The sequence below is a fragment of the Helianthus annuus genome, chromosome 5 (genome assembly GCF_002127325.2).
Source record: "Helianthus annuus cultivar XRQ/B chromosome 5, HanXRQr2.0-SUNRISE, whole genome shotgun sequence".
NCBI lineage: Eukaryota > Viridiplantae > Streptophyta > Magnoliopsida > Asterales > Asteraceae > Helianthus > Helianthus annuus.
The window spans coordinates 63,222,281-63,239,340 of record NC_035437.2 but is presented as its reverse complement, the minus strand read 5'-3'; the positions used below and the strand labels follow the sequence as shown (position 1 = coordinate 63,239,340).

General features: G+C 42.0%; 1 protein-coding gene across 1 annotated transcript; it reads left to right on the top strand.

Annotated features, from left to right (window-relative positions):
* The first annotated feature begins 2,648 nt into the window (after nucleotides 1–2,648).
* On the top strand, nucleotides 2,649–4,277 carry LOC110943196. Its single transcript, XM_022184949.2, has 4 exons — nucleotides 2,649–2,745; nucleotides 2,890–3,027; nucleotides 3,106–3,362; nucleotides 3,450–4,277. Exons 1-4 carry the CDS (start codon nucleotides 2,649–2,651, stop codon nucleotides 3,522–3,524), a joined length of 567 nt encoding a protein of 188 aa, XP_022040641.1. The 3' UTR covers nucleotides 3,525–4,277.
* Nucleotides 4,278–17,060: the final 12,783 nt, after the last annotated feature.

Below are 17,060 nucleotides of genomic sequence, written 5' to 3'. Positions count from 1 at the left end.
TCCCACAACGTCCACGCCTCCTCGTGCAAGCTCCAAAAGTACCTATTGACCTGCAAGACATGTAACAACGAGTTAACAACAAAGTTGAGCGAGTTCACAGTTGGTTGTTCAGTTTTACCAGTTTGTTTTGAAATCATAAGTTTCGTAAACCACGAGTTAACCAGTTCTTTTGTTTCCCAAACCGTAACCATAATCAGTGGGGGGCTTCCCCTGTGAACCACTAGACCATACCATATCGACTACTAACGAAATATAAGTTGTGCCCTACATCAGTGTCTATCATCACTGACAGTTTGCCATAGTCCATTAGTACACGCCCGTTCGAACGACACGGTGTGAGGTTTGTTAAACCTAATAGCGCTATTAACTAATGACTCGCTCGCCATCGGCCTCGACGATTAAGTCGATATAAAGAGGAGGGACTTCATGATAGAGTTTTGTCTAGTAAGTTAAGGTTGTTGTCCTACCCAAGGAGGACGAACGTACGTAGTTCTACCCAAGGAGAATACGCAGGAGTTATAGTGGCATCCTGTCCAAGGAGGATGGCCGTACATATCCTACCCAAGGAGGATATGTAGATCCCGTTTTAGTTTATTAACCCATTCCCAACCCTTGGGAATCCCATGCCTTGTAGAAAGTGTGAACTTACCTCGGTTTACTCGGTTGATTAATTACTTGATTCCAATTAATCAGTCAAAGCCTATGGTATGCACGTATTCACAATCAGTTTATATCCACATAGTTCAAGTATAAATCATGATCACAAAGTATAGCTCAAGTAATAGACGCCTCATAGCATTTAGCAGTTAATCGCATATTCACATGAGTTAAATTTAACGACACATAACTAACTCAGTTAACTCCTTAACAGAATTAAACTTAGTTACTGTGCAGTTTTCTACTTCGACGAAAGCCCTTGTTTCGTCGTGATCACCCTTCGACGAAACACCCCTGTTTCGTCGTGCACGCTTTCGGCGAAACTCCCCCGTTTCGTCGTGGTTACCCTCCGGCGAAACACACCCGTTTCGTCGTCACCAGCGTTTCGTCGGAAGGCATCATTTACGTCGTGTTATCAGTTACACACAGAAACCCTAATCATTCTGAACAGCCGTTTTACACTAATCTCGAACAACCAGTTATCATCTAACGCTGTAATCATCAATCATTATACAGAAAACATACAAACATACAACAATCATGTGTCAAACTTAAACAATCTAGCATATATGATGGCCATTGCACAATACAATTTCACAGATTCATCATTACAGACATCCTTCCTCATTGATCCAAAGTCTATTCAAATCAATAATACCAAGAAACCCTAATTGTTAACAGGTTCATAAATAAACATCATCAACAATCAATGGAATTCAAACATAATAACAACCATCTACACAACAACTTAATAGTTTGATCAATTCGAGATATTACACACTAACCGGTTGAACGGAACAATGACTCGATCGATTTTAGGTGGCTTCGAGGATACACAGTCGCCGTCAATAGGGAGGGAGAGCTCTAGGGTTTCTTATTTGCTAAAAGTGTGACGAATGAAACAGTAATACCCAATAAATATACGCGTAATCATACTGGGCCCCTAATGGGCTTCGGCGAAACATTGGGCCGGCGAAACACCTTGTTTCGTCGAGATCATGATGGCGAAACACTCCCTGTTTCGTCGGAGTGGTTTATGGCGAAACGCCCTGTTTCGTTGAACTAATTCAGGTTTAAATAGTTTAAGTTTTTTCAAGCAGGTTACATGTTATATCAACCAAACATATAGATGCAACAATCACAAAACGTCTCAACACATATCAAACACGTGTACAATTACAAGGCAAACAAGTCGTGTAACAAACAACTAAACAATTAACGTGCAACTAATGCAATGGTGGAATCTTGGAAACTCGAGTTGTCACATTCATCACTCATAACTTACAATCAAGTTTCGCTATGTCATCAAGCATTATTCCATCGCAAGCATTATTCCATCGCTACTGATGGATTTTAGTGGAAATGCCCATCACTAGTGATGGAATTCCATCACTCACAACTTTTTTTTTTGTTTTTAAATTATAAATTAACAATAAAACACTAAAATTATAAATTTCATTTAAATTAAATACAATATTTCTAGAAATATTTTAGACTACAATAAAAATAAAAACATACATAAAGAAACTCTACTCCTCGTCCGAATTAGGAAGTTCCAAACCTAAAGAACCTATTAGTTCAATTAAATCGTATCTCAACCGAAAGTGAATTTCATCACGCAAGTCTTGTTGGATATTTTCGGGAACGAGAACTTGTGTAGAAGGATCCGGCACCCAATTTGGGGATATTGCACGTTCGTCTTGTTTGATTAGCATATTGTGTAATATGATATATGCATATACTATGCTATGTATTGATTTCTTATTCATTGCACGAACCGGTCGGCTTAGTATGCTCTATGGATGGCAATGGGTCGGGTTTGGGACGGGTTTAGGTGATCCCAACCCTAAACCCGATTAGATAAACTTGTCCCAAAACCCACCGGGTTTCTAGCGGGTAAATACCCATCGGGTATCAGGTCTACCCGCGGGTTTCGAGTAACCCATTAATTTTAAAAAGTTTACCCGTTGGGTATACCCGAACCAAAACCCATGGTTCTTGTCGATTTTTGTTTATTCCACTTCGGGCGATCCACTGATACTCCGAGCCACAAGGAACGAAGAGGAGTGGAAATCAAAGTTTTTCTTTGTAAAAAGAGATTCAATCCCTGGTGGAACGGATTGTCCGGTGAAATGGTTGAAAAAGGGTAGGACTTAGGGTTTTAGTATGATCCTGTCTTGTGTCCTGTTTCATATCTTGAACTAATCAACTTTTTTATTGTCTTGTATACAGCTGATTTCAGGAAGCTTGCACCTCCTCTGGCCGAATCACAGAAGAGAATTGACGCCATCAGACTACTCCCAAAGGCCGAAAGAAGTTTCAATCCGTTTCCATCATCTCCAAGTCCACTTTCCAGTGCAAACATGTCTGGTAAGGATCCTGCACGATATCCTGCATACATGTTTTTGTTTGATATTTTTAGGAAAGAGTTTCACTCCCTGTTCACAGACTCCAGCAAAGTTCCAATCCTCCTATATCTCGAGGATCTTGATAGTTACCCCACTCCAGTTAACGTCAAGAAAGAGGCTCCTGCTACTACCAGCTCTAAACCGCTCCCGGCTCCTAAGCCCAACCTGAGGGCTCGTACTTCCACCGCCAAGAAGAGAAAAGGTTCTGAAGTTAGCACCCTAGGCTCTGAAGGGTTCTTGTATGAAGAACTCAGCTTCACTGACTCCTTGGAACCGATGACATCCTTCCTCAATAAGGTAATATCCTGGCACTATACCTGCACATATTCTGATAGAATATACTGGTTAGCGAATATTGACTCATACCTGGATTTTGACTTACAGGGTCTCCAGTATCTGCTTCGTCTCTACACTGAAGCTTGTGGTACAGCAGCATTCCAAGAAGCCAGGATCAAATAGCTTGAAACTACTGTTGCTGACCAGGGCACCCTCGCTGAAGCCAAGACCTGACACTATGTGGATAAACTGAAGAAGGTCACCTAGGATGCTGAAGTAAAGTTGGCAAGCGTCCAAATGGAGCATGAACAGGCCATGGTCTCCTTACGGGAAGGGATAAAAAACTCAGCTGTTGTCTCTCTGCTGCAAGCTCGTATCAAGACGGCTTATGAGGCCAAGGAGACAGGCCTGGCCGGTTGAATTCTGGATGGCAAAGCTGAAGGAGCTTGGAGGCAAGGCTGTGCCATATCCTGCTGAGGCTGATGAGTCCTCTAAGTCAGAAGAGGTGGTGGACAACACTGGAGAAAAGAAGTATGCTGGGATGGATGCTGGTGAAGATGCTGCTCAGGATGCTAAGGCTGAGAAGACGGAGAAGGCTGGTGGAGATGCCGCTGTGTGAGGGCATTCAAGTGGGCGATGATGGATGTTGATGCCTAGGCCGGAGCCCACTTTTTTAAATTTGATCGTTGGTCTGTAACCCTGAAACAATTTACTTTTTCCTGCATTTTACCTTTTCTGCACCTGAATAATTTATATCTTCTGCATGCATTTTGAACAGTATAACAGTTGGAGGTGGATGGGTCTCGGTTTGAGATGAAACCTTCAACTGTTATGTAAATATAACTAGGAACTTTTTTGTGCTTTTGGTGGATGGGTCTCAGTTTGAGATGAAACCAAAAGCACAAACTTTTGCCACGTTAATAATGTAACTTTCTTTTGACCCTATCTTTGTTGTTATACTATTATTGCATGAATTTTATTCTGAAAATAGTTTTCTTTGAAAATTCTTGGGAACATTTAGGGAACGTATCCTGAGAGTATCCTGAGGGATATCCTGGTTAGGATATTGCCATATAACTTAGAAAACTTAGGCCATCTAAATAAAAGAGGAGAGACCATACCAAAGACTCTTAGAGAGTCAATTCCAATCTTCCACCTTAGGAATGTCCTCAGTGCAAACTTGAACCCATCCTTTGAATCGTATGTCCCCTGTGTTCAACATATTCGCAGGCATAGTCATACTTTAGCTTTCCTGTGGATAAATCCTTAATCCGCTGGGGATAAACCCTTAATATCCTGGGGATAAACCCTGATTTTCATGCGCTACAGGCGGGAGTGTATAAACTCCAAGACTTAGAAAGGTGAAAACCTTTAAACCTTAGAGAGTTTGAAAACACTCTTTCGTGAGAGAGGGTGATCAATCCTCATATACCTTGAGGATCCAGGATATAGCCAACAATAACGAAATTGTCAGCCACTTTTACATGGACTGGTCCCGCTATCTTGAACTATTCCTGGATAACTTGCGCTCCAGGCGGGGTGTTTAAACCTAATTCGAAAGAAAAGTGAATACCTTTAAACCTGTGAAGGGATTAGGATCCCTTAAACGTGAGAGAGGGGGCCAATCCTCTAATCTTCCGAATTATCCTGAGTGTATATCCTGGAGGTATATCCCGGAGCATATTCTGCAAAACAACCTTAAACTAAGGTGGGTGTTAGCCTGGCTAACACCCCTCCAATGCTTAAGTCAGTATTGGATTCAAAAGAATAAATAAATTCAAACATATTTAAAATAGATAGAATTCATGCCATCCTGAGTTAGAAATTAAATTCTAAACTCACTTGAAATAGAGCTTTAGGTGTATAGCATTCCAAGATCTTGGTAGCATATCCCCCTCCATATTGTTGAGTCGGTTTGCTCCTTTTCCCGATTCTGATTCACTCTCATAGAGTCCTTCCCACTTTGGGGCTAACTTTCCATCGGCAGAATTAGTAGTATTCTAAAAAGCCTTTCTTAACACCCAATCCCCAACTTGAAACCTTCTAGTCCTTATATTCTTGTTATATGCTCTGGATATCCTCTGTTGATATGCTGCCATCCTTAGCTTTGCTGCAACTCTTTTCTCATCCACAGTGTCTAATTCTTGGCACAGAGCTCCAGGATTCTGTTCAGGATCCCGTAGATTAGACCTTGCTGTAGGTATCACCATTTCTGTTGGGATCACCGCTTCTGTTCCAAATACTAAGGAGAATGGAGTTTGGCCAGTTGTACTCTTTATTGTTGTTCTATCAGCCCATAAAACAAAGGGTAGTTCTTCTGCTCATCTTCCTTTTTTTAGCTCCTAGTCTCTTTTTTAGGTTGTTGACAATTATCTTGTTCGAGAATTCTGCCTGTCCATTTGCTTGAGGATGTACCGGAGTAGATGTGATCATTTTGATTCCCCAACTCTTGCAAAAGTCAGTAGTCCTCTTACTTATGAACTGAGAACCATTGTCGCAGATTATCTCGGCTGGTACTCCAAACCTGGTCAGGATATTCCTTTTTAGAGTTAATAGCCAAAATGGTCCCTGAGGTTTTCTCACTTTTGCCACTTTAGTCCAAAATCTAAAATTTTTAAATCTGGGTCCCTGAGGTTTGCATTTTGTTGCCATTTTAGTCCAAATTTCAAAAACCCCTTTTTTAAGTGTTGAAACCAGCCTATTTTGTCCTTTTGTGCATGGGTATTTTGGTCATTTTTTATGAGTTATTATACAAATACAGATTAAGAACCCAACACAAATCATAAACAACTGAATCATCATCATCATCTTCACAATAATTTGAAAACCCCATATCCAAAAACCCTTAACCTCAAACAAAAAACTGAATCGACCCAGATCACCACCATCACCACCTTTCAACCCAGATCACCACCATCATCATCTTCACGGTTCACCATCACCACCATCCTCCACTGTTCACCATCACCACCCAAATCTGAAAACCCCATATCCAAAAACCTTTAACCTCAAACAAAAAACCCAAAACAAGTTAACCCAGATCTGTCACACCCCCAAAACCCACCAGCGGAGTACTACCGCTTGGAGGCGTGACTGACCAGGATCCAACCACCAATCATACTGAACAAGCATATAAACAGTTATAAAAGTTTAACCAATACGATTGGTGTTTCAAACAAACAAAGTTTAAGTTGCAAGCGGAAGCATAAGTTTAAGGTTATAACATAAGTTCAAATGTTTCTCAAATAGAACATGGCACGCAGCAATCTGTGTCCCACAACGACTCTCCTCCATGCAAGCTCCAGCTGAGTACCTATGGTCCTGCAAAGCATGTAGTAACGAGTCAACAACTAGTTGAGTGAGTTCACAGTTGGGTGTTCGTTTTAGTTGTTTCGAAAACAGTTTCCTTTATCTGGCATCCTGCCGTGGGGGTTACCCCATAGTTTAAAAACGTGACTTGTTCATTCCCAGTTACTCCGGCACTCCAGCCGTGGGGGCTACCCCATGTTAGTTATCAGGCATTTCGGCCGTGGGGGCTACCCCATGCGTACACTAGACTCGTTACCATATCGACTGCTGACTGTAGTCATGTTTATGTGCCCTGAAAACCATCAATGTCTATCATCATTGACGTGCCCCAGATCCATTAGTTCACGCCCGTCCTCTGCGGCACGGTGTGAGGTTTATCAGACCTAAATAGCGCTATCTAACTAATGACCCGCTCGCCATTGGCCCGGCGATTAAGTCGATATAAAAAGGAGGGACTTCGTGATAGAGTTTTGGTCTAGTACGAGTTATCCGTCCATCCGGACGAGGAATCGCATTCCTGAACCACAGACGTCCTACCCAAGGAGGACGAGGAATCCACGTTCCTTAACCCCGTTCCCAACCCAGGGAATCCCATGCTTTGTAGAGGGTGTGAACTCACCTTGGTTTGCTCGGCAGTTAAATCACAGAAAGGTCAATCAAATTGCAGGTAATCAATTAGGTCCTATCACAGATATTTTTCGTATCAGATTCAAGCCAGCAGTGCACGTATGTTCAACACGTATTGTACACAGGTAATAATCATGGCAACACGTTTTACATTAACAGTCCACAGTTAACATTCAAACACAACCCAAAATCTAAGTATAAAGCCCGAACAGTTGGGCTCGTAGTAACAGGCCCAAACAACACGTCAACAGTAGCACAGAAGTCCATAAGTCCGGCCCACTAACTTAGGCCCACAAGTGAGATCTCGAGTCGCAACCGAACTCGCAACCCCGGTCTCGGGTTGTGCTGCTTTTGGTCTCGAGTCATAACCGGACTCGCAAGCATGGTTTCGGGTCATGCTGTTTGTGTTGATCAAGGATGGTTGCGAGTCGCAACCTATGTCGCAACCATGGTTTCGGCTGATCATGCTAAGGTCTCGAGTCGCAACGGGACTCGCAACCTGTGGTCTCGGCTTGTCATGTTATGGTTGCGAGTCGTAATCAGGTGTTCTCGACTCGCAACTGGTGTCGCAACGTGGAGGTTTCGAGTCGCAACCAGGGGTCCCGACTCCCCAACAGTTGCTGATTCTGCGCAGATCGTACTATCCAATAGAATTCATGCAGAAATATGTAACAGCCACTAAACATGTTTTGTTGTCTAAAATTTACCCAAAATGGATCAAACAATGCAGGTTTCAAATATTCAAACCACATTCAAAGCATATTCAAGTAGTTCTTCATGTTCTTCAAACATTCAACAAGTTCTTCAAATATTCAAATCACAAGCAACCCTTATTCTAACACATTTTGCATCAATCACCAACATAGTCATGAATAACAAATCAACACATTTAACCGAACACTACAAACTCGGTTCTATACTAAGCCGATTCTATGACACATGTAAACCGGTTTCATGAACATCAACAACTAGTAGTTTTAAACTCCATTTAACACAAGATATCATAACCCATCATGCAATGTATCCGAAATCAAGACATATCAACCGATTTGTCACAATCATGCATATAGTTTCATCTTTTGACAACAAATAGCTATTTTATCAAACAAACATCTTGATAAACAATCATCTCATGTATAAACAACTTAACAATCAACTCAAACACTAAACATAATGAGAATCACTAACCGGTTAAGGGATGGGAAAGGTGAACTCCAAGTGTCGATTCCAAGCTTGAACCGAAAGTCCTAGTGCCAACCGATTGGATCCGAAAATGATGTGTGTTTGTGTTCTTTGGGTTTTAGTGAGAGAGGAGATAGGAGAGTGTGTGTAGAGGAGTATGTGTGGTGTCCAAAGAAATGGTGAGTGTGGCCATGAGTGTAGTATATATACTAGTCCTTCATGATTCACCCTAAAGGGCTTACTAGCCGGTTAAGGAGGTCACGGCCCAAAGGCCCAAATCGGTTACTATTCACTCGAGACCTCATGGCCTCGAGTCGGGTCCTTGTTGTCTCGAGTTGGGTTCTCGGCTCACATTTACACATACATACATATAAACCATACGTACAAGCAAGCACATAGTCACATAAAATGTTCACTTATGTTATCACATTAACAAGTTACTAGTCACGAAATGTTTCAAGCAAGTTACATCAAGATACAAGAAAGGTTCTAAATTTCGAGTTGTCACAAGATCAACTCTCTCTCTCTCTCTCTCTCTCGAGATCTCTGCCCTGAACTACCTTCATCCCTTCTCAACCCTTCTTTCCCCTTCAACCCAAACATCGACCCACTCTACAAAGCCTACCACCGCCCTCAGCCCTCTTCCACATGACACAACCAACCTCCATCTCCTGCGCCACCATCGCCGATCACCGCCTTGCTCAATCTCCATCGCCGGTCATCCAACATGAACCACCACCGCCCTCAGCCTTCTTCACCATCCAACCTGTGACGGTTTTGGATAGGTGGAAACCTCCGATTTTGGTGGCTCTTGGTGGTGTTGTACAGGAGAGAGAGGTGGATGCCGGCGGGTTGGTGTGGTGTTCTTGAGAGAGAGAGAGAGAGGGGTCTAGTGGGCTGGTGGGTCAATTTAGGGTTTGAAGAAGAGGTATGAACCGCCATCAGATCAGAACGCAGAGAGGGGTCTGGTGGGCTGGTGGGTCGATTTAGGGTTTGAGAGAGATGATGGCAGTGGGATGGTGGTGTTGGCGGCAGTAGGATGGTAGTGGTGGGGATGATGCGGTGGTGGGGATGGCTGTGTTTTAGTGAGAGAGAGAGAGAACTGAGAGAGGGAGACTTGAACAGGTGGTTTGTTGAAGAAGAAGGATTTTTATTCAAGAGAGAGGGGTAAAATGACTAAAATACCCCTAAGCATAAAGACAAAATAGAAGGATTTTTTTTTTTTTTGCAAATCTGACCTGATTTGATTTTTGGACCAAAATGGCAACAAAATGCAAACCTCAGGGACCCAGATTTAAAAATTTTGGCTTTTGGACTAAAATGGCAAAAGTGAGCAAACCTTAAGGACCATTTTGGCTATTAACTCTTATTTTTATGAAAGATACTACTTCTTGGTCTCTAACTTGGACAAATGCTTTAGCTTCAACCCATTTAGAAAAATAGTCAGTCATTGCCAGCAAAAAGACTTTTCCTCCGGGAGCTTTCGGCAATTTTCCCACTATGTCCATTCCCCACTTCATGAATGGCCAAGGGGAAGCTATAGGATATAACGGTTCAGCTGGTTGATGCAATATGTTGTTGTGCCTTTGACATGCATCACATATTCGAGCGTATTCTGTAGCATCTTTCTTCATTGTCGGCCAATAGTATCCTGTTCTCAATACCTTTGAGAATAATGACCCGCCCCAGTGTGGTCACCACAATCCCCTTCATGTATATCCTGGAGCACTTTTGTAGCTTCAGGATCTTCCAAGCATCTCAGGGATGGTCTTGCAAGAGATTTCTTGTACGAATCATTATTTATAATGGTGAATCGTGATACCTTCATTCTAAATGCCATAGGATTTTCATCCTTTGGGATGTGTCCTTCCTTGAGATATCTCGTGATAGGAACCGTCCAGGATTTAATATTCTCGTCAGAATCATGACCAAGATCCTGAATGTTGGTTACCTCCTTATCCTGAGCCTTGAAGAGATCCACGGCAGGATATAGGATGTGAAGTATTGGTATTTGGGTTCCCTCAGGTATCCTAACTGATGATCCTAGGTTTGCCAAGGCACCTGCTTCAGCATTATCTTCTTTTGGTACCTGTTCAAGTGTAAAAACATCGAAATATTTTGCTAATTTTTTGATAATATCGAGATATTCAATTAACTTCTCCCCTTTAATTGCATAGGACCCGTTAAAATGATTAGTAATTAACAAGGAATCAACAAAATACCTGCAAACTCTTAATATTCATGTTTTGGCCAACTCTAATCCTGCGATCAAAGCCTCATATTCTGCTTCATTATTAGTGGCAGGAAATTCACATCTAATAGCCTGAGTTATATGTCCCCTTGTGGCGATTTTAGTAGTATACTCAATCCTACTCCTCTAAGATTAGATGCACTATCAGTATATAATGTCCAGGATTCTGAGGTTTCTCCTAGTTGTTGAACTTCTAGGTCTACTTCATTTTGGATATCACTACTGAAATCAGTCACAAAGTCAGCTAAAGGCAGAGAATTTATGGCATTTCTAGGTTCATATACTAGATCATAGGCACTTAACTTTACTGACCACTTAGCCATTCTACCTGACATCTCAGGTTTCCTAAGCACATTTTTAACAGGATAATTGGTTTTAACATGAATCCTTTGTGTTTCAAAGTAATGTCTAAGCTTTGTTGACGCCATAACTAGGGCCAATATCAATTTTTCTAGATGAGAATATCTAGTTTCAGCATCTAATAAACTTTTACTAACATAATAGACAGGATACTGCTGACCTTCATGATCCTTTACAAGGACAACACTTACTGCATTCCCTAATACTGCAAGATACAGGGATAATGGTTCACCATCCTCAGGCTTCATTAGTAGAGGCGCGGTTGAGAGATACTGCTTCAAATCCTGCAAGGCTGCTTCATGTTTTCCCCCCACTCGAACTTCTTATTTTTCTTCGGGATATCATAAAACTCCTTACATTTTTCCGATGATCTTGAGATAAATCTGTTTAATGCTGCTACTCGGCCTGTCAATCTTTGTACATCTTTCATGTTGGATGGTGATTTGATATCCAAGATGGCTTTAATCTGTTCTGGGCTCGCTTCTATCCCTCTTTTAGTCACCATATATCCTAGAAACTTTCTTGCCCCCACTCCAAAATGGCACTTAGCAGGATTCAGCTTCATGTTATACTGATCCAAGATATCAAATGCTCCTTTAATATCCTGAAGGTGATCCTCGGCCTTCTTAGATTTTACCACCATGTCATCAATGTATACCTCCATAGTGTCCCCTAGTTTGTCTTTGAACATCATGTTTACCAATCTTTGATATGTTGCACCTACATTTTTCAAACCAAAGGGCATAACGGTGTAACAATAAATACTTGTTGGTGTCATGAAGGCAGTATCCTCCTGGTCTGAAGGTTCCATCTGGATCTGCTGGAATCCTGAGGATGCATCCATGAAGGTTAACATCTCATGGCTGGCAGTAGCATCCACCATTGAGTCAATATGAGGAAGAGGAAATGGGTCTTTGGGACAGGCTTTATTCAAGTCTGTGTAGTCTACACAGACTCTCCATTTCCCATTTTTCTTCTGTACTACCACTACATTTGCCAGCCATCTTGGAAACTTGACCTCTCTGATCATTTTAGACTTCAGTAACCTTTCTACTTCTTCCTGAATAATCATATTGCGTTCTGGTGCGAATTTCCTTCTTTTTTGTTGGACAGGCTTGAATGATTTGTCAATTCCGAGCTTATGAGTTATAATATCCTTGGAAATGCCGGTCATATCCTCATGCTTCCATGCGAATGTTGACATCTTGCATTTCAAAAAGTTAGTCAGTTGATTTTCAATATCCTGAGAGATATTGGTTCTTACGAGCACCGAGATATCTGGATTATCCTGATTCAGGATAATTTTCTTTACATCCTGCTCCGAAGCCTCCACTATATCCTGGGCCCTTAATTGCTATGCTGTATTAGACTTGGTTGAGGATTTCATGGAGGATGAGTAACATTCCTTTGCTTCCTACTGTTCACTATCCACTTTGACAACCCTCCAAGGCGTAGGGATCTTGATGCACTGATGATAGGTTGATGGCACGGCTTTCATATAATGGATCCATGGCCTGCCCAATATGATGTTATAGCAGGATAGTGAGTCCATCACGCATAAGTGTTGCATTGAGTTGACCCCTTCAACATATACTGGTAACTTTATCTCTCCCACTGTGTTCCTAGCTTCTCCACTGAAGCCAACGAGTACAGTGGATTTTGAAGTGATATCCATTGGAGATACATTCATCCTTTTCAACGTCTCTAGTTGGATTATGTTGACGGAGCTGCCATTATCCACCAGTATCCTGCGTACAAAATGGTTAGCCACATATAATGTTATTACCAGAGTATCATGATGAGGATCCTGGACAGTATCCCTGTCACCACTATCAAAAGTGATCACTTTATCAGTTGTAAGGGTTGTCATCCTGTTTGGCTTTTCTCCCCTTTCAGCTTTAGCCTCCTTTGCATGGCTTGGAGCTATATGATTTGTACGAGGATTCCGACTTTCTATTGGTTGACTCATAGGTTGTGGATGAGTTCATCCTTTCTTGCATTTTTTTGTCATCCTCCAGTCGAATATATCTTAGAGCCATGTTTCGAGCTTCATCCAGGTTCCTGCATGAGTTCATTACAAGATCTTGGTAAAATTGAGAATCTTTTTGCAAACCCATATTGAAAGCCTGCACAGCTGTTGCAACATCAAGATGTGGAATATCTAAGGATTCCCAGCCAAATTTGTTCACATAATATCTTGAAGATTCCTGAGGTCCTTGAGTTATCCTATAGAGATCACTTGTTAGTTTTTCAAAACTTCGATTGCAAGAAAATTGACTATTAAATAAGTTCACTAAATGAGTAAATGATGTAATTGAGTGAGGAGGAACATTTAAGAGCCATTTTAAGGCTGATCCTGTTAGGGTAGAACCAAAACCCTTGCATAGGCATGCTTCCTTGAGATCTGGAGGAACATGGTTAATTTCCATCCTTTCCCTATACTGGGCAATATGCTCCTCAGGATTCGTGGTTCCATCATAGAGCTTCATGTTGGGGGTTTGAAATCTTTTTTGGATTTCAGCATCAAAAATAGGATGCGCAAACTGGGATATCCTGTGACTGTCCTGAGATACTTCGGGAATTGGCTGGACCACCCTAGGCACACTGGATATCATGTCCTTTAGTTTCTGAAGCTCCCTAGATAATGCTGATGTTACACCTACATCCTGCAAAGATCCAACACCATTAGTAGCAAGAGTATTATTATTAGATACATTACCGATCTGAGGACTCTGGCCATATCCTGAAGCATATCCTGAGCTTCTCACAGTTGACACTCTAACTGAAGAGGGTATCTCAGGAGTATGATTCTGGGAATGGCTAGGCACAATATTTCCCCGATTATCCTCTGTAAAAACTGCAGAACTTAAGTTTAAAGTCCTGGGTTGAAAGGGAGTGACAGTATCCTTAGCGGGTCTGCTTGAGCTGGATTTCAAGAGTTGTATTTCTCTTAAAATCATTCGATTGGTCTCTTGCTGCTGCCTCATTTGTTCCTGTACACTACCAAACAAAGTTAAAATTTCTTCATTAGAGGCCAGAACAGGGGCAGATCCCTGAATGCTCCGGGTAGGTATAATATCCTGAGGCTGCGAGGAGGTTTGCATCCTTGGAGGAGGTGGAGGAAGCACCGAACCCATTGTTGCAGAGGTTGTAGCAGACACGGTGGAAGAGCTCATGTTTGATCTTGAGGCCATTGAAAATAGTGTAGCAAAAAGTTTGGAAAATAGAAAATCAAGTAATGATTTTGCTAAAGTTTTTAGTAAAAATAGCACCCACCACTTGCCTCACGGTGGGCGCCAGATTGTTTTGGTCAAAAATTATCTAAGCAATTTAGTGATCAAATTAGTTAAGTGAGGTAGTGTGCTAAGAATCTGTGTTGTAAATATGCTGAATTGATTGCTTGCTAAAACAGTTTCAGGATATAGCTCAGGATATTGAGCTATATCCATGATCAAACAATGAGCAAAAAGTAAAGGGAGTGACACGAGATATACGAGGAAAGCCCTTGATCAATCTAGATCCTCGGGAGCTGACAATCGCAGCTGCCTTGTTCTTCTTATTACTTCAAACGTTAGGATATAGTGTAGGATATTGATCAGATCGCTAAGTGTTACAATGCTTTTTGTGAAAGTGTGAGTTGCGAGAGAGTTGAAGTGTTAGAGAGCAGTGAGTGTTGTTGTGTCCTATTCGATCTGATCTATCCATCTATTTATAGCTAATAAACGAAAACAAAATCTCCTACAAATGGGGGATGCCTTCGAATATTCCTTGGTAGCCGTTGGAGACCAGGTAAAGCGGGTTCAACGTTCCTCTTCGAACAACCTAGACCGAGTCTTCCGGGGAAAAGGTCTTCATGAACGTTGCAAGCTTGCACTCGCGTTCCTGCATATAATTCGTTAGTGATCCTCAGGATACCATTCAGAATGTTACCAATATCCTGAATCAGCATCTCGGGCATGAACAGTGCCACACTCCCCGAGGAACAAAATCTATTGCCCCGGGCGCCGATAAGGTTGACGAAAGCACTTCTTTACAAGCCCAAATCGAGGCCCTCTCTTCGAAAATAAAAAAAATAGAAATGGTAAAAACGGCCTCGGTTATGGCTTGTGAGGTGTGTGGTGGACCACATGAAAATTAAAGTTGTATGAAAGAAATGGATAATCAAACAGAAACGGTAAACTACATTGATAATAGACCTAGACCGTCAGGTCCTCCAACGGGTACCTACAACAAGGATGGCGTAACCACCCTAACCTTGGTTGGGGAGAACCCGACAATAGTAGTAACCAACAAAATCAAAACCAACAAACAAACTTTTAACAACCAAAAAATGAGTCACAAAATTTCTCTCAACAACAACAAGGTGAACGAGAGAGGCTTGAAGATACTATCTCACGCCTCATCTCCGACACCGAGAATAAAAACTCGGATCGATTTCAACAAATGGAATCGAACTTTAGAAATCAACAAGCTAGTATTCAAAACATTGAAAAACAACTAAATCAACTAGCTCAAAATTTCTCCGAGAGACCACAAGGCGCGTTACCCAGCAATACCGAAACCAACCCAAAGGCGCAAGTACATCTCATCACATTGAGAAACCGTACCGTAGGTCCCGAAGAGGCTCCGCTGCCTCCAACCGAAAAGAGTCCGTCTAACCAAACCGCAACTTCGTCGATGCCCAAAAAAGAAACGACTCCTCCACCAAATCAAGAGCCTACCAAGAATCCTCCGGTACCTTACCCCGGTCGGTTACTTCGCGAAAAAACCGATTAACAATTTACAAAATTCGTAAATTTACTAAAACAATCGCACATCAATCTTCCATTTGTGGAAGTCCTCACTCAAATGCCTAAGTATTCAAAATTTATGAGAGATTTCCTCACTCATAAAAGGAAAATTGAAACATTGTAACTAGTTAGTTTAAGTGAATAATGCTCTGCCATACTACTTAACAAACTCTCACAAAAGAAAATCGACCCCGGAAGTTTCACCATCCCTTGTTCCATTGGGGATCACCCATTCGCAATGCGCTAGCCGATTTTGGGGCTAGCATTAATCTTATGCCCGCATCAATGTTTGACCGACTCGGACTAGGTAAAACAAGCCCCACAAAGATGAGCATACAACTTGCCGATAGGTCTATCAAATATCCACAAGGTGTTGCCGAAATTCTATTGGTAAAAGTCGAAGACTTTGTCTACCCGACCGACTTTGTCATACTAGATATGGAGGAAGATACCAAAGTACCACTCATTCTAGGAAGATCATTCCTTGCCACAGCCCACGCAATGGTAGACATGAATGGTGGGACATTAACATTGAGGGTTGGGGACAAGGAGATGGAGTTTGGGGTTGGGAAAAGAGTAGAAGACGACGACCCGGTCAACTACATGAAAGTCATAGACTCAAGCTTGGATGATGCTCTCCGACGGGGCAACATGGGATGCAAAATATCCTACTTGGGTATCAGATGACTGACTTTGGGTCTAGCCAAGGACCCTTATAAACGTGGCGCACAACGGAGGCATTCCGCGGAACTATCCTTAGTTTTAGTTTAGATTAACTTTTATGTTTTCTAGTTTAGTTTTACTTTTCAGGAATTAAACACACTCAGAATGTTGGAGGTTACTAAGGGAAACTTGAACCCACACCCCATGCACAAAAACATAGCCTCCCGACAATTTTTCTTCATTACAGGAAGTTCAGCACGGGGCCGTGCTCAGCCCAACACGCCCCATGCCCGAGGTTCTGCAGAAAACGCCCAGTTCAGGTAATTGGACACGGGTCCGTGTTCACTGAACACGCCAAGGTGCCCAGCCTTCGGTAAACTATGATACTGGCGATCTGAACACGGGGCCGTGCCCGGACCAACACGGGCCCGTGCCCAGACACCTAGTAACATAAATTTTTGTTTTTAGACATCTTTTTACACATTCAATCAACCTAAAAATTTATTTTTGGGACACATTGAGGACAATGTGTAATTT

Bases quoted from the DNA above. Each gene is read 5' to 3' on its own strand.
- LOC110943196 (XM_022184949.2), top strand. From the start codon at position 2,649: ATGGTTCTTGTCGATTTTTGTTTATTCCACTTCGGGCGATCCACTGAT. The intron at 3,028-3,105 runs GTAAGGATCCTG...CCCTGTTCACAG, and splicing joins TTCCAGTGCAAACATGTCTG to ACTCCAGCAAAGTTCCAATC. The intron at 3,363-3,449 runs GTAATATCCTGG...TTTGACTTACAG, and splicing joins TGACATCCTTCCTCAATAAG to GGTCTCCAGTATCTGCTTCG.